Raw genomic sequence first — 27,575 nt, 5'->3', positions numbered from 1 at the left:
GTGTGTATTTTTCCTTGTGATATTTTAAGCTCTAGTTGAATGATAGGTGTCGCATTTTAAATCATTTTCGTAGCTAGAAATTATGAAACGCCCTGTTAAAAGCAAGGAAGTTTTTATGCCCCGTTGAAGTAAAACAAAATGCCTGACAAAGTATGGCTTGGACAGATTCCAAGTGCTTGTACAAATGTGCTAAAGAAATTATACTTTGAGTATACAGCTTGTCCAAAGTCATCCATTATTAATACTATTAGTAATATCTTCAGTAAAGGCTTTGATGCATAAATATTTCTGATAAAGGTAGGTTGTGTACTTCTGTCCAACTGAGCAATCTTGCTTTCATAATATATACCAACATTTTAATGACTGATGATTAACATGCTGTAATACACAGTTCAAAATTAAAGGCTCAAATGCTGTACATGAGAGGTTAAGCTCCCCCTGGCGGTTTTACAAGGCGACGCCGGATAGTTAGTCACGTGACACACGTGAAATGCGTGATACCGCGTGATACTGTGACACGCCCACCGGGGTATGCCGCGAAATACCTCACCCATTTTGAATGGCTGCATCTGTATATCTGTATGGACTTCAATGTGTCTCTGTTGGCACCACTGAAGATGGACTGACCTGTTATGCGTGTTATTTTCGAATATTTAGGTAGGACAGTATATAATACACTTATAATTTCTGAATGTGCCTGCCTTAATAGTGTGTTCCAAAAAGGAATGAAAAAGAGTTAAATTTGTGTTTATTACCAAGGACCATGAGCTCCACCGCTGACATTTGTAATGTTTGCAGTTTTGGTACCATCTGCCTTCATATGCATGTTCCCACAAAAAACAGCATTCTTATTTTGCTTGTAACATGTAATACAACAAAGCATGTTAAAACCACAGATTAACATTCTTTCAGGAGTACCCTGTAAATCACATCTTAGCTAACGTAATAATTTTATCTTTGGTTGAATGAAAACTTTAAATGCTTTGATGAAACTATTTACATTTCAGAAGTGCCCCCAATCCTGACATTTGTTTTTGTTTCTTACATGATGTGTATTATTTAAAAAATTCAAAAGAATGTGAAAGAATGAAAAAATGCCAGAGGAATTATTCAACCGAAATTGTAGGCAACCTTTGATTTGCATATCATGTTTGAAAAGCGGGACATTTTAAACAGCAAAAACAGTGTATCATTAGCTACATGCACAAGCGAGGGATTCAGATCAATACAAATATTTAAAGAAAACCAAATGATAGCTTCAAGTCAAATTATTCATTACCTCTTTGACCATGATGATGTCCAATCAATATATTGTAAAAGAAACCATGTTGTTTTGTTTAACAATCATAGGTCTCGTCTTTTTTTTTTCAATACAAGTCACAGATAATTACAATTGATTTACTACATAGGGACTAATTCTAGGTGATACAGATGTGATGTTATCTATTATGGCATTAAGCCATCTAACAAGAGTCTTGAAATAATCCGAAAAAATATATATTTTGGTATCTATTTTGTCTTTATCTTTTATTTCTGAGATTAAAAGACGACAGTGAACAAAAATGGCTATATTTTTGGAATCCCGTTACTGCTTTTTATATTTTCTTATGAAGTCTCATCTGCTTCACTCCTATTAGATTTCTTTACTAACCTTTCAACACCTGCAAGAGAAAGAAGATATCTGCTTCATGTGGTTCAATTCATGTTGATATAATGTTGGTCTTACAGTATAATATGGCTTCATTTTAGAACTTGAATTCATTTGATTGTGGTTTTGGCCTTAATGATGCGTGGGACAAAAAATCTTGTTATATGTACATTTCATTGTTTATTTTATCCATACCTCTTTCTTCTTTAGAGATTCTGTTATTGAAATTGGAATATTGGACATCTTTGGATTTGAAGACTTCCAGAAGAACTCTTTTGAACAGGTATCTAATTAAAAAAGTTTCCTGAACATACTCGTATAGAATGGATGATAAATCAGAAAATATCTAATTCCAAGTATCACGTTTGTTTATGGTCTGTATTGTACAAGATATTTTGCACTTCGTTTGTGTATACACAAACTCACATCTACAATTATATTGAGTTTCTATAGTACTGAAACTGATTGATTGTAGTTATAGTTTGTAGCTCTTGTCATCAGATTGTTTACCAGGTTATTCCTTCAAAACATAATAATCACTGTGCTATAATTAGGTTGTAATAACCAACAGCTACTGTTCTGGGATGTTTACATTTAATGCATTAAAGAAACTACAATTTAGAAGACAGAAAAAAGAATTCACAATTCTAAAAACATTCCCTTATTTTATATCCCACAAAACAAGTCAGATATGACATACATACAGTAGACACTGGCCCTATTTTGATTGTAGAAATTAAATTAAATTGTTCCATTTTTATTTACACAGAGTAACCCACATTAGCCAAGTGAAATTCTAAAACATTCTGAAAATGAATTAATATTACAACAGTAAAATACCTTATTTGGATAAGTGAACACCGCCCTTCCACTTGCATTTGTAAACTTGCTGAGGTAAAACCAATCACCATACAGATCACACAACAAACTAATTGACTTCCACCTGTGATCAGTTGTGGTGATTTAAATTAGTTCAGAATAAAAGCAGCTGTTTCTAGAGGATTCCACTGCTTGGAAGTACATTTCAAAGCAAAGAATCCACTATGGGTGGAAAGGTGTTTTCAAAAGAACTTCAAGATAAAGTTGTGGAAAGGAACAAGTAAAGAGATGCATATAAAAATATTTCAAAGGCTTTAAGTATCCCATGGAGCACAGTCAAGACCATCATTAAAAAGTGGAAGGCGTATGGCACCACCCAGCCCTTGTCTAGATCAGTCTGTCCCTCCAAACTGGATGACTGAGCAAAAAGGAGACTGATCAGAGAGGCTAACAAGAGGCAGATGGCAATGAGCTACAGGACTTTATGGCAAAGACTGGTCATTGTGTGCATGTGACAACAATATCACAAGCGCTCCACAAATCTGGCCTGTATGAGAGTCTGGCATGTATCAAGTCTTGTTTATATTTTGCCAAAAAGCACCTTAAAGGTTCTGTGACCAAGTGGCAAAAGGTGCTGTGGTCAGATAAGACCAAAATCAAACTTTTGGGCCAGAATGCAAAACGGTACGCCTGGTGAAAAGCCAATACATCTTACCATCCAAAGAACGCCATTCCTACAGTAAAGCACGGTGGTGGCAGCATCCTGTTGTGGGGGTGTTTCTCTTCAGCTGGGACTGGGGTACTTGTCAGGATAGAAGGGAAGATGGGTGGTCCAGAATACAGGCAAATTCTTGAAGAAAACCTGCAGCACTCAGCCAGAAAGTTGAAAATGGGAGGATGGTTCACCTGTCAACATGACAGTGACCAGAAGCACACCGCCAAAGCAACCGTACAGTGGCTGAAGGACAGGAAGGTGAATATCCTTGAGTGGCCTAATTAGAGCCCCGACCTAAATCCCATCGAAAATCTTTGAAGAGGGCAGTCCATCGACGGTCACCGCGCAGTTTGACTGAGCTTAAACAATTCTGTAAAGAGAAATGGGCAAATATTCCTCCCTCTAGGTGTGCAAAATTGGTAGAGATGTATCCAAACAGACTCAAGACTTTAATTCAAGCAAAAGGTGCTTCCACCAAGTATTAACTCAGGGGAGTGTTCTCTTGTCCAACCCAATTATTCTACGTTTTTTGTTTGTTTTTCAGAAACTGTGCTTTCTTTTTTCACTTGGATTTTGCCAGGTACAATTTGTAAATAAAACTGGAAAAAGTCTGATTTTATTTGTCTTCTTTTTGGGCTTTAGGACAACAAAAGTTGAACAGTTTGAAAGGGGGTGGTGACTTTCTATATTTCTATTTAAATTTTGGTGTCAAAGCCTTGTTGGGTAAGACTATCAACTTTGAACACTAACTTAGTGAAAGTTTTGTCCATTCTGTTTGGCACTTCTTGCTCAAGCACACTTAGTTTGGTTGGTGATCGCTTATTTACAGCAGTTTTCTACAGACTCTCAATAGGATTCAAGTCAGGCTACATTAGAACCTGTATTTCCTATTATTATGCCAGTCCATTGTAACGTTGGTCTTATGCCTTAAATCACTGGTCTTATGCAAAGTGAATTTCTATCCCAGTTTTAAAACCCCATCTATGTTTCCATCAGCTTTAACAAACTTTCCAGTCCCTGCTGATTGAGATGCAGAGATATACATAATGCTGCCACCACCATGTTTGACAATAGATACAGTATGTTGTTGACTGAGTGATGCACTATGTTGGCTTTGTGTCAGGTTTTTAAACCAAAAAGTTTCAAATTTGTCTGGCCACACATTTTTTTTTTTGCCAAATGTTTGCAGTATCGCTTAAGGTTTGAGATGTTTTTTTTTTCTTTCATAGTTATTATAGATTCACTTCTTACTTTTTGATTTGGGCTTTGAATGTGTGTACTAGGTTGTGTACACATAACATCAATTTATACTACAAAGTGTCATTACTCAAGTTTTAAAGCTACAAAATGTGGAAATTGTGCACAGATCTGAATATTTTTCCTAGTATATACAGTACGGTGCTTTGCAAAGCATTTCCTCCATTTTCTCTCTGCCTTGAATGTCCTCCTTTTTGGATTTTTTATCTGAAGATAAGTTGCAAAAGTTGGAAAGGCATTCTGGCATTGATTGCTTTGAGATATTAGGTGGGTGTATATTGAAATCAAACCATAAGGTCATTTGAAAATTCTCTCATGCGGAGACCATTAGTGTGTCAAGGTGGGACAGAGGAGAATTCCTGTCTCACAGATCTATGCCCCTGGGTTCAATCCCCATAGTTGCATGGAGTTTGTACTGTATCTTCAGCATGTGTTCATGCGGGTTACCACCGGGTGCTCTGGTCTTCTCCCACAGTCCAAAGACATACAGGTAGATGAATTAGCTTCTGAGAAATGTGGCCCTGCTGTGAGTGTGTTCGTGTCAGTGTTTGTGTCTGGGTGTGCCTTCCTTGTGATGGACTGGCATCTAACCAGAGTGTGCCCTGCCTTGTGCCAGTTGTTTGCCGGAATAGGCTCTAGCTCCCCTGCGACCCTGCCTTGGAAAAAAGTGCATAGAAAATGAATGGCTAATGAAGGCCATTAAGCCCATCTTGTTTATTTGATTTTAAGTATCTACTGTAATTGCTCCCAGGACCTCATCCTGCCATTGTACTGAAGCCAATGGTATCAGCTGCAACAGCATGGCTTGTTCCGTACTCCTACAACCCTTTGTATGATGAAATGCCTCCTGTTCCGTGTTTTAAATGTGCTTCTCCTTAGTTTTCATTTCTGACCTTTAATTTGTAGTTAGGTTGTGTGGCATCCTTAACAGTGATGAAGTGAACTGGGTTGACTTTGTCAAAATCTTAGAGTTTGAGTAGAATCCCCTCATGATATTCTCTCTTTGAGACTTAGAGGTTTTCACTTTGATTCAAATACAAGAGAGCTTATTGCATACTTTTCAAGTCAATCTTTTCTTTTCTTAACTCTAGTTTTCTTTTAAAATGGTGACTTTTCTTTTTTGTAGAGGGGGTGCATTAGATTGACTGCTCCATTTGCTTTCCATTATGTTTAAATACACACAGAACAACTTCAGAGCATATAATTGTATTTTCAAGACATCTTAATTTGTCATTTACTTTTTATTTTTCTAAACCATAACCCTTCCCTGCTGAGATTCCTTTAGTAGCATTTACATCTGTTTGTACTTTCTTAGCAATACAGACTATATAATTGTGGTTTCTATAGTGCTCTGAACATGTAATTCTATGGTGATCCGTAGCTTTTCAGTATTTGTCACCAAGACCCAGCAAATTTAAGTATGGGGCAGAGAACCTTTCTAGAAACATAAATGACCTGACACAAAAATATGTAAAATCTGGATTCACCTGATATTGTTTCAAGAAATTCGTATCCTAATACTCTTATATTGTATTGTCTTGGGTGCATTTTAAGTTTGACTTCCATTTTTGTCCAAATACCTGTAGTTTTGTGTTGCCTGAAATAAACAAGAATTAAAAAGTAAAGTCACAAAACATCAAACACAATCATATAGTAGTTATTCATAATTGATGTCCAGAATTTTGTGCCTCTTTAAACCTACTCTGCATCAATGTATAATTCATCCTCTGCAAACTGCAATGGATCCTTTTGAAATCTATAATATTCTGCTCGCATACTGAATAAGACACTTAATGTTCTAGCTCCAAGTTATCTAAAATACCTGTAGATATAAACTAGACAAAGCTAGTCTGGCCATTTAGTTATTTGGGTGCTAGTAACCAATTGATCTGAACATCTCATCGAGCTGTCTTAACAATTTATTGCCCGAGTATTGTCCAACCCTTAATCTAAGATCTGCTGATTCAGGCAAACATACTCTGCAGAAGACCAGACTCCACCGAGCAATAAAACCTCCTTGTGCTCCTGTAATACATCTGTGGTACTCACTGCAAAAATCCATTACAGACTAACTTAAAAATATGCCTTTACTAGATTATAGTGTGTTTTTGCAGTTTGCTTTAATTTTCTTTTTTATGAAAATATATATTTTTAAATACATTGTTTTTTTTTAAGTCTGTAGTTTAAGAATATGTGGCAGGAGTTAAACATTGCTGTTCACCAACTTTTTCCATTCAATCTGAGGGAGTTGGAGCAATTTTGCAAAGAAGAAGGGGCAGAAATTGCAGTGTCCAAATGTGCAAAGCTGGTACTGTAGAAACTTATCCAAAACACTCATGGCAGTAATTTCTGCCAAAAGTGCCTCTACCAAATATTGACTCAAAAGGGGGTGAATATTGCTGAATATTCAGTTATTTCCAATTTTATATGAATAATTTAGGAGGATCTGTAGAATTTTGCTTTCACTTTGATATTTTAGAGTGTTTTCTGTCAATCAATGTAAAAAGTTAAATACATTGTGAGTCCATATTGAAACACACAAATATCCAAACAAAAAAGTTCAAATGGGGTGAATACTTTTGTACACTGTAAGTAAATTGATCAATGTTGAACAATGTAAAAATTCCAATAGCAAGGAGAAACTGTGGGATAAACATGTCAAGGAGAGTTGTTACAATTTTGTGTATTGTCTAGAGTAAAACAATAGGGATGTTTGGCTAGTGTACAAGTACTGTAGGTGTTAAATTAAAATATAAGATACATTTTACTGTATTGTGCTAAGAATTTCTTTAGGACACCTTGGAGCTTTCCAAATTGATTATTTAATGGCTCCAGTACTTTATATTGTGATATGAGCAAGTAAAATCAAGTGTTGTTCATCAATACTATCCTTTTTGCTTAGAAATTAGGACATCACTTTTAAATACATTATTAAAAGCAAGCAATGCTATCACTCAAATTATCTATAAAATTTACATATTCAGTCTTATATTTATAAATGTTTGTATAGTTATAATTTAGGCTTCTTTAATGAGTAAAACGTGCTTTAATGAGACTCTTTATTTACTATTTTTAATTTCATATTAACTTAATTCTATACACCATACATTTTCAATTACTCTGAGTAATACAAATAAATGTCATGCATACACACTGTATGAATGATATCCCTGTTCAGACAGTACAAGTTTTCAATGCTGGTGTTACATTTTTCACTTTGTATTCATATTTTTCTTGTTTAATGTAGATTGCACAGTTTATAATTTCACTTAAACAATTTCTATTCCTTGTATTTTTCAATGATATTGAATTATTGAATTTACTAATTTATTTTAGTTTATGTTTTTCTACATTTGTTTCTACTCTTTGTTTTCAATGTCCAGAACCTTACTTAAAAGCATCAGTTAGATCAATTATAAATATATTGTATAATATTGTAATAATAAAAAGCAATTAAAACGTTATGAGATAATTGCTTTAAATCACCATACATTTGATACAAATATATTACCTTCCTGTTCATCTGTCTTTTTTGCAATTATGTTACAGTACATCTAGGTAAAGGCAGTGTTTGCCTCTCAACCTATAAATGGTTGGCATAATTTAATTGCATTTAAATGAAGGCATAAACTAACTTTAAAACTGTTTTGTCATCGTTATATGTTGCTGAAGGAAAGAAAGGTGATGACAATATTTCTATTTTAAACTGTTCTGACAGTACTTTTTGTAACTTGTTAAAAGTAGATTGTCATCTAGTTAAGGAATTATTGCTTACTATAAATGTACAATTGGTCGATAAATTATATACAGCAGCTCATAAGGATAGGTTGAAAGGTTTGCTTCATACAGTATGGTTTCAATAAAGGTCTTCCATTCAAGTGAAATCCCATTGACATTCCTAATCAAAGAAATGTCTCATAAAAATATTCAGGACCCCCCTGTCTTGAATCCCTGCTGGTTCATTTCATATTTATAAAGATGCAACAGCTGTTTACATCTAGCAGATGCACCAGCGAGTGAAAACAGAGTTCCACAGTAAGGTAGAGCTGACCAAAATAAAGAGGCATGAAATCCTAAAGTTATCTCTTTACAGACTTTAAAGCCTACTCATATTATGTCCATTAAGTAGTCTATTACAAAAAATATTTTTCTGCACTGTAAAAAGGTTATCTCTGTAATTTAATTTAGCTTTCTGTCATAATAGAAAAAAAAACAACTCTAAATAATTTAATTATCTGGTTGGTGTTTGTAAGGTATTGTACTTTATATTATGTTCTTCAGTACTGAGTAATTGAACAACAATGAGTGGGATAGGAGAGTGGTCCATTATATGCATTGGATTAGGACATGTAAAACAAACATTTATAGTTAATTCTGTGGATTTCTTGTTTATCCCCTTGAAACTATACCGAAAAAAGTGTTTGGGTAAAATATATAAAATCCTATTGTTTCCAATTGCAAATATTGTTTTTAAAAAGTCCCTAACATTGTACCATAATAATATAAACTAGTACTGTAGATCAACTACAACATATGTTACAGTATATTACCACTGCAGATATATATATTCATAACATTTTTTTCATATTTCAGCTCTTTTAAATGCAGCAGAGATTAAGTAAACCACAGCTGAAGTACTGTGTGATTCAAAGGAAAGATGTCAGTAGTAAACAGTTTAAAGATCTCTGTAACAGAACAGATTTTTACAAAGGATACCTATTGAAGCTGATCTCCTGGAAATGTACTTTTAATCAGAACTCATGTCTGTCATGTGTATATAATTGTGTATTTGGTATGTATTCTCCAGCTGTGCATCAACATGACTAATGAGAAGATTCACCAGTACATTATGGAGGAGCTCTTTCAGCACAAGCAGGCAGAATGTATGCAGGAGGGAGTCGCTATGGAAACGCTACATTCACCAGGCAACCAGTCAGCTGTCTTAGATTTTTTCTTTCAGGTACTTATTAAAATGTCTATTTTGTGGATGGTAAAAAAAATGCAAAGTACAGTTCTGTTTACTCTTTTAACACAGCATTGGGATCAAAGATACAAGATGCATATTTGGTTTAACTATCATCCTTTTTGGCTTCTTTGACAAGATGCAAGTCTCATAAAGAAATGCAGGACAGGCTTTGCATACTTTATTTGCTGTTTCCTGCTTCCAAACAAAAATGACAAGCTTTAGAATCACGCACTTCAGAACACTTGTCTTTTTCCTTTCTTTTCAGTTGCAAATGGTTTCCATTCAGTAGGATTTTATGGGACAAAGTCTGCACATTCTCCTAAAGTTAATATATTTACAAATGTTTGTTTTTCAGTTTTTAAATTACCCTTGCAAAATGGATGTTAGGCAGTATATTTTTATTTATTTTGAAAGTAATCATACTGTAAAAATAAATGCCAACAGTTTAAATTCTGTAGGCAACGTTTACATTTTTCATTATATATCCACTTTCTCTAGTTTCTATGATTATTTCCAGAACTATAAGAAATCACTCCAGAAAAAAAAATGCAATTTAAAAATTGTAATTGTAAATTACTGTAACATAGGTTTTGTTATTTTTTCATAACTTTGTTTGAGTTCTCTAAAATCAATAATTAAATAGAAAATAACGATTTCTTCTTCTTAACAGATGGCAAAAGTTTTTTTTTATTCACCAGAATGTGACAGATATATTGAATTTATATTATTCTTTCCATTGCATTATAATGTTTTTATGTATACGTACAATATTACCCTTAGGAATACAGAAACTAACAGGCCCACTCGGATATCTATAGCATTATTACTGTTGCCACACAGTTCTTGGGTGTTCAGTTTGATTCTGGACTGGCATTTGCATGTACATCCCGTGTTCATATACAGTACGTGTTTGAAAGGTGCTTTGGTTTACTCAAAGTATCCAGACATGTTGGGTACGTTAACTGGTATCCCTAACTTTTTCTTGTGTCTGTGTACTGGTCTGTGGACTGTACCCCATCTGAAGTGGTGTTTTGCCTTGCCCACTCCACTTTCCAAGTTGCATTGGGTTTTACTAACACAAAGGGTCTTTCTGCTAATTCATGATTTATGTGTTTTATGTGTTATTATGATTTATTTTTTGTATATAGAGATGGGCTTACCCTTGCAAACTAAAAAGATATAACAAAAAATTTTATCTCACAATTGTATGTTTCAAAATAAAAGGCACACACACACACACACACACACACACACACACACACACATATCCTTCTGGGTGGAATACTTTTGACATGTGCAGATAGACATGCAGTACAGGTCTTCCAAGATCAGATGTGTCTGATTCCAGCTTTTGGTTTTCAGAAACGGCCGTATGGCCTGTTGTCAGTGTTGGATGAGGAGAGTCAAGCACTGCGCCCTGGCGAACAAAACCTGTACAAGAAGCTGCAGTCCCAGCTGGAGACCTCAAACATGAATGCTGTGTACCTCTCTACAAAGGATGGGAATGGCAACCCGGCACCAAATGATCAGAGCCCCTCTTTCACTGTCATGCATTATGCAAGGAAGGTGAGTCCACAGAATGACCTAACTTGTCTGAGCTGGTCAGCTGACAGAACAGCACAACAACCCTTAAGCAGATGTGGGTGATCCATCAACCAACTCAAAGGAGATCAATTAGTTTTGTATGCTTTTGGTAGTGGATGAGGATACTGGTCAAAATAGAAGATTCGGGAAAAATTGTTGTATATTGTACTATTAATATTTTCAGTCTATATCACAAAATGCTCCTGTTCCAAACTTTTTGCTAATTAACTTCACCGTACATTTAAAATATGGGGGAATGAGGTTCCTGTCACCAAATCACCACCAAATTGGTGGCTTGCTAACTGCCATTATGCTGTCAAGTTTTAATATGTAAAACAGTTAAGGTACTCCAGATCTGGTGGGAGTCATCCCTGGCACAACAGAATTCAAACTGAAAGTGTTACTGTTAAAAACCTAGGCAGCCAGTTAAATCAATCCTGTGAAATTATCACGCGGAAAGTGCAAGTAAAACATTCAACTGTTTGTGGTCGACAAATATAGCCAGTTAAATTTGACATTGGCCACTTTAATTGACACATGACAATAACAGTCAAAATGACAACCTGAGCTATGATTTGAAAAACTTTTGAAATCTTATTTTTCAGAACCAATTAACTGATTGATCTGAATTTTGAATGTCAACAATATGTACATTTGCTTCTGCTTTTTTACGTGGTGATATATTTTGTTATCAATATACAGACAATGAAGTACTTGAGCACAAACACATATTTAAACTTCTTCTGATAGCAGAAGTCTTTTTTTAACCTGCTTGGCCAGATAAAAACAGTCATGATATTAATCATTATAAAATATATGGGGTTAATACAATTCAAATATTGTAAAACAATATTCTTGTATAAACCAAGATGGCTGTTTGTTATCTTATTCTGACATTCTAAACTGTCCCTATTGAAGAGTAGTGTAGAAATTAGCCTCCAAATGTTATATATATAATAATCTTATAGGTTTCATCAGAGCACAACAGGATTCAAATTTATTTATAAATTTATATTCCTATGAAAAGTGTGACTACATTATAAATGTACTCCTGAATAAGTGGTTATACCTTGTGGACAACCCATTTTATATATGTTGTATACTGTACAGTTACCATTGTGTATGTATATTTTTCTTCCTTCTTGATCTCAAAACTCATCAGAATAACTTATGATCCTAACATAATAGAATTTTTTAAACAGTGCAAATGTTTTCCTGATTTCCAGGTGACCTATGATCTATCAGGTGCCCTAGAAAAGAACAAGGATTCCCTACCACAAAACATTATTTTTGTTATGAAATGTAAGTTGTGTTTGGATTTCTTTTTAAAATTATGCAAGATAATGGTCCTAGAAAAGATATGTGCAGCGCCATAAGAATTTCTTCTTTTATATTTTATGCTGATAAATGCCAGTCATTCTGCAATCTATAAATATTTTTCTCTGGTCATTTTAAAGAGGAAAATGTCTATCACTCTTAAAGATCAAATAGCTGTTTTAGGAAATTAAATATCATAGAATGTCCCAATTTCCTTGTTTACATATCCATTTCCAATTGCACACACATTAATCTTCTGAAAGCTCATTTAAACTGATGTATGAATAGACATAAGAAGCATGCTAAAGCACAGAGTGACTAAACTGCGGTATCTTCTTTTCTCCAACAATAGCACACCACTGGAGCTATAATATGCATTCAGAAATTAAATGAAACAAGTCTGTTTGTTCTGTACATCGCTAGACATGTTATAATCACTGACAGTGAAAAATTGAAATGTACATACCTTTTCATAAACAGTGAAATATGTGATACCTTGTGTGATTATTGGTCACTTTTATTTTCATCATCCATCGATGGGCGTTTGTATTTGGCGTATTTGGGCGTTTGTTCATTTACAAAATCTTGCTCTTTTCAGAGCTCAGTGGAACAGCAAAACAGCTCTTTGAAACTGCAGCATTTGTTTCTGAATGGTTGTATTGTTCAAATATGAATATTGTGTTTTTTCAAAGCAACACAGTTTCACATCTGGAATTTTTGTTTATCTTTATAAATTTCCCATTTTCCACACAGCCAGTGAAAATGTCATCATCCATCAACTGTTCCAGTCCAAGCTGACACAAACAGGCTCTCTTGTTCCTCCTTACCATCGCCTTAAGCTCAGAGGACCCAAAGCTGCACTGCTTATCCAGAAAATGACATCACCTTCCACAGCCAGAGAACCAAAGAAATATCTGGACCTCAGTAAGGTAATGTTTCCCCTGAATAAACTGTGTCTATTAGGGTTCAACAATGCTTTCTTAGTTCTCAACAAATGGTGGTAGTTCTGACTAATTCCAAGTGCATTACTTGTCATCCAAACATTGTTAGATCTTTCTCAATGTAGTGTGTATATCTGAAAAGTGTACTTTTTTCATCCTTTTTCCTTAATTTATTTATTATTGTTCGTCATTAGAGAGATTTTAAATTGTTATAAAGCTGATAACCATGTACATCAATTAAGAAATAATTTTCATTATATACCCTGTTTTGCAAAAGTCTTCAACATTTTGCACTGCTCACTCCTTCCACACAGAAACACTTATGTGCCTTATTTATTTACCCAGAAACACAATACAAAGGTCAACTTCAGCCATTTGTTTTTTCAAATTTAATAAAACAACAGTTAAATCTTCATAAACCTGTATTTTAGAGCACAAAGGTAGGCTTTTAGCTTTATTGATATGTAGAGAGAACCAAATGATGTTGATATAATCTGATAATGATTTAATTGGAAACCATGATGGCTATACAATGTCTATTATAACACTTAAACATATTAGAAATATATATGTCTGAAATTGTTTATTTTACTTTACTGAGATTAAAAGTGACAAATTGCTAAATGACAAACTTGTATTTTTACCCAAACTAAAGTATATACAAGTTAGGAAATTCATGCATATTCCTCCTCTTCTTGTCAAACCATTCCAGGCTGGTTTTGGCCTAGTGTTTCAGATCATAGTCCTGTTAAATGCTCACTTTTGACCCAGTTTCAGATTCCAGGCTGGCTCAAACAGAATTTATTCAAGGATTCTACCAGGATTAATATCCCCTTAATCCTGATTATATGAATCCTTCCCAGTCTTTGCTGAAGAGAGATCACCTTAACATGATGCCACCACATTGCTTGAGACCTGGGATGTGTTGTGCTGAGACTGACCTTTTTGCATTTGGAACAAAAAATAATTTCTGTCTAGTATGACCATAAATCCTTCTACCACCTGACTGCAGTGTCATTAACATGCTTTGTCGCAAACTTTTTTCAGTAATGGCTTTTTTCCTCACATATACAGGCCAGCTTTGCACAGGGACCAGGGTATTGTCCATATGTGAATATTGACTTCCATCCCAGATGGAGAGCTTTGCAAATCGCGTCAATTTAAATTTAAATCATGTTTGTCCAGCTTCTTAGTTTGGAAGGATGGCTCGATCTGGGTAGTAAGAAACATATTCCACTACGTAATGATTGACTAGCTTTATTTGATTCTCCACCTTAACCTTGTTTCAAATTGTCCTTGGTCTTTATTGTAGATTTATAGTATATGTTATTTGTGACTTTAAATTTTAAAAAAATAATAATCTGAGAGTACTTAAAGACACTGATGTATTTCAAGTTAGACAAATTTGATTATTACACTAAATGTATGATATTTCAGATGCAGATGTTTTGCACCTGAAATGATATAGGGTTTCTGATCTCAAAGAAGATTTGTTTTGCATTTCCAAAGCAAGTACTGTAATAAGATGAAGAATTGTAAATGAGGGTTACACAAATATCATGTAATGTCTATAGGCATTTTTACTTTGGATGAAAACATCACAATATTCTCATTAACTTTATATATAAACAGAGAAGCATTAAAACATTGAGTGATTATTGAACCAATTATACCAGTAGCTCTTGGTATGCATATTGGTAAATAGTGTATTTTTGTCTGCAAAGATTTATATTTTTCATTTTCTTTTTAGGAAAAGTATCCAATGATATTTTCAAATGAGTAACATTTATGAGTAATGTTTATGATGAGTAACATTCCACATAGTCACACACTCAGTATTTCCCTTTGTCAGCATTGCTTTAAAAATATTTTTAAAAAATATTTTGTAAATGCAATGCCACACAAAAGTAAAAAATATAAAACGTATAAACTTAATTAATTTTAGTGAAATTTAGTAAGACAATTCATGCCAAATAATTTTAGAATAATACATATACTGTACTACTCTGATATACAAAAACCATACATTATAGAAAGAACTATATCCCTCTACAGAATTTTCTAACCACTTTATCCAGCACAGAGTAGAGTTGACAGCACTATAAACAAAAGTTAATTATCTTATATACACAAGTTAATGTATTTGTAGACAGTGCAATACATTGTTTTCAAAAACTGATTTTAGATGGAATATACCATTTATGGCAATGTCCACTGGCAGACAGTGCATGTCACAGTGTACTTTTATGTGTTACCTTCTAGACGAGATCTCATTGGTTCGATGCAGACCTCCTCTAATTACCCCTACCCATTGTGTCCTCTTTCACAACTCCATGTGGGATTTTGCTCCCTCCATTCATCTTCACTACTGTGTTGCCAACTGTCAGTCCTGTAATGCAAATCAGAATCCTCCGGTGAAAGTGAAGGGGGAGGAGAAGAGATAGGGAGATGCAATCTGTCTATATATCTGGAGTTTACAAAAGGCCCATAGCTGTTTCAGGGAAATTAAAAATATTTTTTCTGTAAAACAGAAATGCATTCCGTATGAGATTGTGAAATGTGACAACAGCCAATACAACTATAAACAGCAGCCAAAACACTTACTGTAGTTTTCTATCTATGAGATCCCACTAACAAAAGTAACTGAAATTAGAAGCTGTAACCTTAAACACTCTTTCCATGGATTTTTATTGATCCAGACGTTTTTGCTCTAGCCTTCTTAAAACTAAATCTCAGCTGTCGCCTAACAACAAAATAGACCCAGGACTTATTGCTAGTTTTTGGCTAATTTTGTTGTTGATAGATCTTGGCCTTTTGTGGCTTTTGTTGGGAGCAGAATAATCATAAATCATTATAATATATTAAGGGACTACACAGTATCCGCCAACAATTTAACATGAACTCGAAAGTCGGCCTGTCCTAGGCAGTTATAGACACAATACAACACTTACTGTACTTTCAATCCTTGCTTCTTGTAAAATTCAGAATAAAGTAAAAACCTTAAATTAAAATAAATTAAATTGATTATTAAGCATGAAACACTATTACAAGGAAAATACACAGAAAGCACAAATAAGAAGACTACAGTTTTTAAATATCTAAAATTAATATCTACTTTTAAAACTCACCTCCTGCAGTCATTACAATTGTGCCATTTTGCTTTCATTTGTCCCTCATTTGTTGATATTGTTGCCTGTTTGAATGAGCTGGTAGCCATGCCCTTCCTGTGGCTACGATACAATTCCTATGACTCTAGTGAAAATGAGCTTTTCTGCTTTTTTACATTTGTTAAAACCTCAATAAAAAGCATGTTTTTGTAAACTAAAGTTTGTTGATATCACACCTGTGTGTACAAAATTTGTCCTGGACACCCAAGTATATAAGTGCTATTGTCCTATAGCCAATTTACTTTCTCATAAACAAAATTCTGGAATGGGCTGTGGCAGCTCAATTGCAGCCTTATCTTGCTTTTAATAAGCTCTTTGAACCTTTCCATTTGGAGTTTAGACAGAGATGAATAGAAACAGCCCTGGTTAAGGTAGTAAATGATTTGCCAATTGCTTCTGACTCTGGTGCACTTAATAATGTTCTCCTTATTGATGTTAAATTCAGCTTTTGATACTATAGATAATGATATTCTACTGCAGTACATGGAAAAGTATAAGGGGTTCACTGGTACTGTATGTGATGTCCCCTTACTTACTGAGATATCTTCTAAGGCAGTGGTTCTCAAACTTTTTGTACCAAGTTACACCCCTGATCAAACCAAAGCATCCAAGTACCACCTACCAGTCATCTTCTCATATAGGAACCCCAGAAAATCTCAATGACCAACATGAGCGCGCACGCACACACACATAATAAAAATAGAACTGACCACTTACCATTTCAGTGAGAGGGGTGAACCTGTTTAGTCGAGCAAAGCCTTGCAATGTCAGGGACGAGGGCAGTGAGCTTCAAACGCAGATCTGACTCAGCATCCATTTTGTTGTGGTATTTTGTCTTGATTGCAGTGAGAGCAGAGAAGCCTTTCTCACAAAGGTACTGTAGGTAGTAGCAAACGGCATCAAAAACTGCACAGCCTTTAATGAGAGCACTGGGGATTCACTCTTTGGATCCAGAAATCCAACAATGACTGTCGTTTCAATTCTGACATCAATGTTGCATCAGATGAAAACTCGAGCAACTTCTCTTGTTCAGCACAGGTCAGATCCTTGAGTATTCCTATGACATCAACAGTAAAAGGGTTCCTGATCCACTCTGGTGTGGCCTCAACTGGAAAATACTCTGAGAACTGTTCTTCCAATGACAAGAGGTGCACTGCAATCACATCACAAACAGCAGCATCAAGTGCCACACCATACTGTACTGTATGTGTGCAGATAGTTCTCCAAAGTTGGGAAAACAGAGACATCACTTGCCTTGATTTTGTTAACAAAAAGCTGCAGCTTTTTCTTCATAGCAGTGATTTTGTCTGACAAATTAAAAATTGTTAAAGAGAGTTTCTGCAGTCCCATATTCAGCACATTCAAACTTGAGAATACTGTAGATCAGCCAGGTAAGCTTATTTTACCAGCAACATTACAAAACACAGACGTGAATTCATTGGTCGAGCCTTGATACAATTCACAACTTTGGCAGAAGAGTCTAACACTGATTTTAAATCCTCAGACATTTTCTTGACTGCCAAGGCCTCACGGTGGATGCTGCAATGCGTCCACTTCATACAGTATGTGGACCAACCTCTCTACAGTAATTCGTGGAACTACACCACTGCGTCAGCTTGTCATCACTCTAGCACCGTCTGTACAGTGGTGCTAGTCGATGCCATTCTCTTCGATAAATTCATTCAGAAGCTGAAATGTGCCCTCCTGTAGTTCTTGTTGGTAGCAGCGTCCAGAACAGAAAGTCCTCATGGGGCATGCCCTCAAACTCATATCTAATGTAAACAAGCAAATTGGCCAAATCAACGACATCTACAGCCTCACCTAATTGCAGTGAAAAGCATCTACTCATTTTAACTCGCTCTGTCAGCATACTTTTGACATCATCTGCCATATAAATAATTCTATTAGTTACTGTGTCATTCGAAAGAGGCAGAAGGTCGAGCTGTTTAGCAGCTTTTTCTCCACACATAATACGCATCAGGTCTTTTGGCAATGGTAAACAAAGTTCTTCACCAATAGTGTGGAGCTTACCTGCTTTAGTAATCCACAAGCTTGCATTTTTCAGAAGTCTGTCTCAGAAGTTAAAAGAAGTATTTATTTTATGCGCATGGGAGCAAAACATGGAGATGCTCTGTGTATTTTTCTCACATTAACCTAGAACAGTCCTTAAATATTTTTCTATCACACTTTCCTGTGCTCACAAGATTGGCATTGTTCCAAAACCATGCACATTCTCCTACCTCCCTATTTGCAAAAGATTACTTTTAATACAATTGGTCACTTAGGTTCGTAGCACGAAACAATGGTATAGAATTACATAGTACCTCTTGTATCCACTCAAGTATTAGCATGCGTTGTATTGTCGTAGCTAAGTACGTAGGCTGCGTATTCGACACAAACAGATTTTATTAAAATAGAAAATATGAAAACCCGTCCCGTCCCACATTTTTAGTGCACACAATACATTTTCAGAATCATCTGGCGTACCACTTGGGGGCGCTCCACGTACCACGATCTGAGAACCACGGTTCTAAGGTATTAAATAGTCATCAGTATGTGAATAAATTGTGTAGCTTGTGTCCTGCTCTGCATCAGCACTTAATTCCCATTCTATGAAAATGGCACTGACTTCCTGAGAAATGTAGAGTAAATTTTATCATTCTCCTGCTCAAATATCAGGTACTGAGCTGTCTACCTGCAAGCTATCATGAGGTCTTATAGCGCCAGTATTGCCCAATTCTTGATCTAAGATCCTTTTAATTCAGGCCTACTTACTCTGTTGAAGACCAGGATCTTAACATAGACAAAGAACCTGCTCTGGGGAAACACTATATATTTGGAGCTCATTGCCAGAGACCTTTATGACTGTCAACATTTTTAATTTTTCTAAAAACTTTTGCTCCCCATATAAATCTAATGTATAATCTGATTTTACTCTTGATTATACTCAGACAGTTTGTTCTGCTTTTCTTTTTTTCTCTCTTTTAGTTCTGTAATGTGTATTGTGTGTCTAAAATTTTACACCACTTCAATTTTCTGTAAAATACTCAGAAATAAGAAGAGTCACAAATGAGAGGAGGTCATTCAGCACCTCTAGCCCCTAGCCTAGTAGTCAATAGTTAATTGATCCAAGGATCTCTTCTTGAAAGAAGTATTGGTATCGGCTTTATTCTCACAAACCTTTGGCTAAAGAGGTATAAATATAATATTACATATTTATTTATGCTATATTGTAATAACAAAACAAAATAGTGCATTTTATAGTACTGAAATATAGAAACACATTTTAATTCAATATAATAAATAGAAGCCTTGACCCCACATGCATTCAGAAAATCCTCCTTAGATTCAAATTACAGACATGACTGTCTGTCTTGACACTGCATAAGGCTGACGAAACATATCATTCTCATTCAGAAATGTACAGCATTATACATTCAGTAAAATCCTCACATTCTATGACAGGGAAATAAAGGGAAAAACCGAATGTCACAGTTGAGTTCTGGGAATGTGAATAGCAACAAAATGTATGTCTGAATGTATGTGTATGATTTATTTATTTTCTGTTATCTCACTTCAGTAATAAGAGCCCTCCCAACACTTGTGTTACCATGTTAGTTGCCAAGTTACCATAGCAACCCTACTTGAAGGTGAGAAAAGCCCTGCATAGGAACCTCCGTTATTATTAGATTACAGCCTTGTTCTCTTTGAGTGGAGATTATTTATTGTTTAATAAATTATGAATCTCCATAGATAGAAACAATTCTGCTTAAGAAAATCAGGTCTGTAGGCAATGCTAGAGTTCAGACCCCTGTTTTTAGTCTTTAATCTCAGTGTAAATATGACTTTTTTACTTGAATTTGTTCTAACCATGAAATAGAGGGATTTAGGTTTTTCAAGTAATGTGATTTTCTTTTGTTTGTTGTTTCTATTTTCAGCTTTTAAAAAAGAAGGGAACAACTTCATTTCTGCAAACCCTTGAACGCTGTGGTCCAGTTACTGTGGCTGTAAAACTCAGGGTAAGTTTAAACCTCCAATTTCAAAATGGATTGACAATTCCCAGGAGCAAACAGTGTCTTTTAGTGCTCCAGTGCATCCAAATGAGTAGATGCTCACTGCATTCAGCTGTGCAAGTATGACCTCTCTTTCACAAAATGAACAGAAGTCTAACAAAGCAGCAGCAAATAACTGTTTTCAGTACTGTGCAGCTAGTGGTCTAATTGACCTTTACACTAACACTCTGAACATTGACCTTAACAGATCACACCAAAGTATATGGAAGTGCTGATATCAGGTGATATGCAGTATAACGATATATCTGACGCTAGATGGTAAAATACTTTTCCCTTGTTTGTAACCTTTTCTTATGTTCTTATGTCTAGACAGTGGAGGGTCCTTGGGGAGAGGCTAGTGTTTTGGGGGCTGATCTTCTCTGGTGTCATTGGTATCGCAGGAACAGCCTTCAGTGTTGATGATGTTCCTGAGGGCTGTATCGATACATTTGCTGTAGCAGTGCCATTGAAACCACACTGGAGCATGTGTCTTTGTGGAAGTCCTAATCCTTGAGGTTGTAGTTGCCTCAGGATTGCTGTCAGCAACTTTGATATTGACACTGGTGTCCTTGGTGTCAGGGTAATGCTGAAACTCGAGTTAAGTTCCTTGAGCATCTGAGAGTTGCACTCGAAGCAATGGCATAGAGGCTATTGAGTACCCTCTACTGTACGTCAATTGCAATGTTGAAACATAAGTCTCAACTCCTAAGATTTGTTTTGAAGCGATGACAAAGGAAATACAACTGAGACATGTATTGTCTAGGAGTCAGTGCAATCCTAGTCCTAGAAAACAAGGGCAAAGCCCATGCCAAAGTCCACAGCCTAGCCTCCAAACCTTTACTGTCAAAGCAATTGTAGTTGGGACTGCACTAGATTGTTGTATTATTATGTATCACTAGATAATGTATTTTTATTTTAAAAAAAGATGGAAAAAATAGAATATAGTAAATAAGGCAAACTGTCTAGCCCAGGAAAAGGGAAAACGATTAATCTTTAATTAGTCCAAGGGTATATCCGTGGCAATATTCGTGCACAAAATAAGGAAAAGTACAAATGTAACTTTTAAGATGAAGTAGTCTCTTCCACACCAAGACAGAAATGGTACACAGAGTAGAACTCCTGGGATGATATGGCCGTTTGCCCATTGGACTAATCTGGGATAAGGTCTTGGCCTGATGTCAAGTATGACCTATCTTTCACACAATGAACAGGAATGAGCAGCAGTGAAAAGGCATTTTTACATTGATGATGACTGTTATCAATATTAATCCATAATCCATATTAATGAATAATCATAATACATATTTATGGAGAACAGTATATTCCAACCAACCCTGTTCAATTGTACTCCCCTTGTAGGCCTTTATAAGTTGATCTTAGTGATTTATGGACTACACATAATTTCCAGAATTCACACTGGTAATCCAACCCACATCACAATGATATTTGTCACTGTATATTTCTTACCCTCTCTTTTAAAATGTTTTACAATGACAGGCGTCATAAAATAAGATAAAAAGATAAAACGCAATATTCTTCATGAAGGCTGAAGGCGAAGTTGTGGCTGTCCTAAGAAACTGAATATATATAGTAGTTTTAATTCTAAGTTATATAAGCTGTGCCGATGTTTGATTATGGCAAATATGATTGGTCACTGCCCTTATACAAAGGCCTCAGTGCTCCTGTATAACAAAGAACAATTACACATTTGTTAACCTTACATATATGATTTGTTTGTTTTTTTTAACTCTGGACCCAGAGTGCCTTGTATTTTCATTCTAACTGAGCACTCAGTTGTACCTGGTCTCTATTTACATCACAAGTAACTTGGAGTTCACTTGGAACCAAAACCAGCAGATACAGCAGTACTTACAGTAAGTGGAAATATGGAGTAATAGTGTTTTTTTATAGCCTTGGATAAATTAGAAATATACAAAAGATCTGCTCTGCATTCACCATCACATTAGAAGCACGTGTGCCTTCTCAATGAGTATAACCAGAACTGCCTCGAGGAGAAAGGTATACATTATTGTCAATCATTCTAACAGTTTATTTTATTTACATGGCCCCTTTAAGTATAAAATATTGTTTCAGTTCAGAGCTAAATATTTTTATCATGAAACCATGGCACTAAAATACAATATGACTTCATTCAAAACAAACTGACAATAACAGACCACATCAATAGGCCTGTTTTTCTTTCAAATGTGGCTGTAAGGAAAGTTTATGGGAATGTTTTTTTCCCACTACCCCTTACTGTAGCAATTGAGATTTCCAGTCACAAAATTATACAAAACAAATAATAAATATGAAGCAGAAAACAAGTTAATTAATCAGGAGGAAAAAAAATAATATTTTGCCTTAAAAGCTAGAGTTTAATAAAACTCAAAAGATCATAAAATACACAAAACTGGATAAGTAAACCAAAGAAAAAAATATGTTATTTGATGTAACAGCAGAAGTATTTTTCTTGACAAACAGGAAGTACCATTTACATGTTTTGATTCAATTTCTTTTTCATCGGAAATATAACATTTTTTGGCTACAGCTCTATGAAACATCTGTTTGGTACTACTATCATGAGCTGACTACATCACTAACATGAATATACTACAACTGAAATTAGTCATGACTGACTCCATAGTAATGTCACTCCCATTGATCTGACTCAGACATACTTCTATTGCAAATGTGGATAGAAGTGAGATATTACGTGACAATCCTTCTCATAGGACAGAATTTCTTGGTAAGGAATCAAATAAAGTCATGTATTTAATTCATAAAACAAATCAATATTATAGTTATTGTTATACATCTCTATCAAATACGATAAAAATCTAATTCCTTTGAGTTTGTTCTCGTTCACTTGTTTTGGCACCAACACCTTCAAGTAGCTTTCTTTGTCTGAAAGCAGAGTGTTCGGGTGGGCAGGTATGTCAAGAGCTTCTTCTTGAAATAACTCAAGCTTTATAGTAGTGTTTGTTAGGTGACATCATCTTTATTTCCCTGCCAAATTCACATCAAGTAGTGCAAGACACTTTTGGAGCTTCATCCATTTCCCTGACTGCCCCTGTCTCAAGCTTCATTGATGGGCTACAGAAAGTAAGAGTTTTTGCAAGTTCACAGCTGGAACCTAAAGAAAATATAATACAAGTACATTTGTATAGTGCTCCTTGTGCATGACATCTCTGAGTGCTACAAAATAATAGAACATTTCAAAAACCATTATCCCTTTAAACACAATTAAACTTAGAAGACGTTTTCCCACCTTTGTAATGTATTACTATCTTTTTTTTAGACCTAACCTCCATTATTTTATTTACACAGAATTGGATTGCTCATTTGAGTTGTAGTTCTGACTTTCATTACAGTTCCAAAATTGAAATGAGTAAGCTTGGAATATTAACAAACCTCAGCTGATCCAATCAGTTTAAAGTAACTGAGTCACTTAACAGGAAGTCCAAAAGCATATTTTTACAGGTCAGATTTCAAAGCATTCAGAAGGGGTGTTTAAAATGTTTACTTGTCTTGGGGAAAAAAGTAGGCAATTAACAGAATTTCAATAATAAAGTTAAACATTTTGAAAATGCATGACACTTTGTTTCAGAGCTTTGAAGACCAAATAATCCTGGTGTTTTTTTTCTCCTAGAACTCAATCGCTGATATCATTAGCAAGCTGCAAAACTGCACTCCACATTTCATACAGTGCATCAAACCTAACAACACCAAACAACCAGATGCATTTGACAACTCCTATGTGTCCGCTCAACTGCAATACATTGGTGTACTGGATATGGTGAAGATGATACACTATGGCTATACTGTGATACTTCCCTTTTCTAGTTTCCTTGAAAGGTAAGATTTTGAAGATTTTCTTTCTTTCTTTCTCAAGGAACAAACTGTTAGAGAAAGTTACAATTTACTCTTCTAAAGAGGGCTTGTTAAAAAGAACATGAAAGACCTAGAGCTTGCTCTGCACCTGATTGAAGCATTTTGCTTTGATTTTAAAGTAATGCTGCAGGATCATTTTGAATGTTCATTCACTAGTATCTGCTTTCAAGATTTAATCTGAATGATAGGGATTATAAGACTTGCACACAATTTCTCTGTCATGTCACCCTAACCTAAAATTCTGAAGCACAATGTAGACCTAGTATTAAGTACCTCTGAATGTAATTTCTCTTTTTTGTGGTTCTCTGGAGGAGGGGGGGGGATAGGTTTAGTGTGCTGAACTTCAAAGGTTTTGAGCAAAATGGCTTTAAAGTACTCCAGCACAAGCTTCTCTTAAATGCAGCAAATTATACTGCATGTCACAGTGACTTACTTGGATGTGTAAAAAGCTACATTCTTACATATTCCATGATAAAATGTAATAAAGAGCAATAAAAAAATGTTGATCCTGAATTAATTTTTCATTTTGTATTAAGAATAGATATAGCAGGTCATGTTCTTTAAAATGCTTTGTGAGAATAAATATTAACCTGTGATAACTGTTAGACTTTTGTAGTCTCAGACCACAATGCCTTTTGCTTTAATGAAAATTAAAGACATTATATATTACTGTAAAGAATATTCCTCTGAAAAACAGAATTGTTTGGATATAACTTTATAAATTAATCAGAGTGATTAATCAAAAAGCAAATTGGGGAAGTTCTTTCTATTAAAAGTCATGCTCTTTACACCTACTTTGATGCACAGAATGTAAAGCTCAAGTTTTTCCAGAGTATTTGTGATTAATCCTTTAGTAAATTCAATATGACATTATAAACCAGAGCCACAATATTGTTCCAGATAAACTCTTTTCACCACAGTATAAAATGTTAATATTCTTTCCAAATGAAGAAAAGTATGACTCACCCAAAAATAATAAAGAGATTTTATTAAATAAAATAGCTCAATGAAGTAATAAGTAAAGTGCATAATTCATTTTTGGTATACAAAATGTAATCTGTCTTCATTTGTCTAAAGCTCTGTGGGTTAAAAATAGTATTATTTCACCTTTTAAATTCAGCATAGTGTTGAATAAAATGATTTCGTCTTTAGGAAAAATGGCTCCACAAGAAGATTTTACATTAGAAAACTAAAAAGTTACCTTTTTAAAAAGCAACCCATTAAATATATATATACATTGTAAAATGAGCAAATTATCAATATTACATTAAAATACATGACTGATTGGTGTTCTTATGGCATGCACAAAGTCAGGGGTTGGTTGTTGTACAGTAGCAATCTGAAATTAAATAATATAGGATTTAATAATTACTGTATTGTCAGCATAAAAGGGACTTAGATGTGAAAGTAAAACAAACAACCAGGCAATAATTCGGTTATTTGACTTTTGAAGAGAATGGTACCATATTCTACAAAGCTGCATGAGACCCATGCTGAAAGATGAAGGAAAATGTCTGAACTAGTTTGGTATTTACAGGTAGGACTATAGGTCAGCAATTAGTCATTGTGAAAATATTTCAAAAATATCAGGCGGTGCTGGAAAACTAGTAATTCATCTTGTTTCTTTGTTGTTTGTTCCAAACACCCACACTATACTAGAAAGAGTCTTTGAAAAGAATTACCCAGATAAGCTACTAAAATCCTTTTGTGAGATCTTTTAATAAATGCCTGCGGATGGATATGATTCTGGGGGCAGTTGTGTTAGTAGCCTTAAAACAAGAAACTTATGTCAAATTACTTCACATTTCTGTCATTACCACCTGTTTTTCTTTGGATCTTAAATTCTATTTACTTCTATACAGCAGACATCACAATATAAAGTATACATACGAATAAACTTTTCAGTGGGAATTCAATTTTTATTATAATATTTTTGTTAGTAACAAAGGTGTGAAGATTAGGAGAAAACCTTGCGTTTTTGCCTCACTTTGTGAAAACTTCTTATTTTAAATATTGGTTTAGGCTAAACATTCAAATTCAGGCTTTGAACGTGGAGTTAAGTCTTAGAGGCAAGCAAAATCCTAAAATGAATTACGAAGGACTTCTGTTCACCCTTTCACTGGTGAAGTGACATCTAGATTTGCATCTTCAGTTGGAGATAATAAAAGGGAATAAGGGTGACTTAAATTAAATAGCTGAAGAAACTGAACACATGTGTATATACTAGTTATCCAAGCTTTAAATATCTTTAAACACCTTAAACTTCCTTTGTGTTTTGTATCTTTATGGTTCTAAGCCATGTTTTTTTTTTCACTAGCTCAGGGACAAAGGAAAGCCCTTTTTATCAGGTCTACAAACTCTTTTTTATTTCAGCTGAGTAATAAATGGAATTTGACTACATCTGGGTGACCCCTAAATTTAGGAACTTCCTTTTATTTTGCATCTGACCCACGACACCTAGCAATTCTAAACGATTCTAGGACCCTTCTTCCCCTGCCTCAGGTTCTTTTATCTTCCAGAACCAATATACCCACTGACCAGACAAGACTGCATTGCTTAAGTGGCCTTTTTATTTTCTAGTTATTGCAACACCCTGTCTATCCAACATCCTGGACCCATGACATAAAACTCTATCCGAGGGGCGCACAATCGAGACAAGCACAAGTACTCAATGGACCCCAGTTACTAGAACACGTCCCAAAATAATGCAATCCCCCAATTCTGTCCTCTGAGTAGCTCCTTTGGTGATTCCTGGCCATCTTCCTTAGTTCTGAGTGTCCTGAACAATGTGTTCCTGGTGTTCCCCCTTCTACCTTGTATGTTTCTGAGTCCAGTCCCTGGTGTTCAAGTCAAATCCTCTACTGTTTCCAACTACTGCAATCTCTCTCGCAATCCTCCCTAATCCAAGGTTATGAGTTGTCTGACTGGAGCTTTTTTATTTTGTTCAAAGCCCCTTTAACCAGATTTCAAATTTCCTCTCGGCTGGCAAATCCCACTCAGTGGGGGTTTGCCAGTGGCTCAGTCAGGGGCAGGTGGTCTAGTTGGTGGCAGGAGGAAAGTTGGTGAAACAATATAGGTTGTTTGAGAGCTGTCAGATCTCAGATTTCAAGGTGTCGTGGTGGCCTATCACTCTTTTGTTTCATTTCCTGTCCCCCTTTGCCCAAGGTCTGGTCCATTACCAACAGACACCTCCATATTACGTTTATTAAGAAACTGAG

The 27,575-nt window shown here is 35.1% G+C and overlaps 1 protein-coding gene across 3 annotated transcripts in view; it reads left to right on the top strand.

Annotated features, from left to right (window-relative positions):
- Positions 1-27,575, top strand: part of myo16 (myosin XVI) — a 169,309-nt gene that overhangs the window by 99,031 nt on the left and 42,703 nt on the right. For all 3 annotated transcript variants that reach the window (XM_088597184.1, XM_088597176.1, XM_088597169.1), the window contains exons 21-27: positions 1,859-1,931; positions 9,247-9,399; positions 10,768-10,971; positions 12,216-12,291; positions 13,060-13,235; positions 20,353-20,433; positions 24,116-24,321. In XM_088597184.1, the coding sequence (XP_088453310.1) occupies positions 1,859-1,931; positions 9,247-9,399; positions 10,768-10,971; positions 12,216-12,291; positions 13,060-13,235; positions 20,353-20,433; positions 24,116-24,321 (969 nt within the window). The remainder of the gene's footprint in view (positions 1-1,858; positions 1,932-9,246; positions 9,400-10,767; positions 10,972-12,215; positions 12,292-13,059; positions 13,236-20,352; positions 20,434-24,115; positions 24,322-27,575) is intronic.

Source organism: Lepisosteus platostomus, chromosome 2, assembly GCF_059453375.1.
Source record: "Lepisosteus platostomus isolate fLepPlt1 chromosome 2, fLepPlt1.hap1, whole genome shotgun sequence".
Lineage (NCBI taxonomy): Eukaryota > Metazoa > Chordata > Actinopteri > Semionotiformes > Lepisosteidae > Lepisosteus > Lepisosteus platostomus.
The sequence above is the reverse complement of the archived record's forward strand: the minus strand, read 5'-3'. Positions and strand labels throughout refer to the sequence as shown.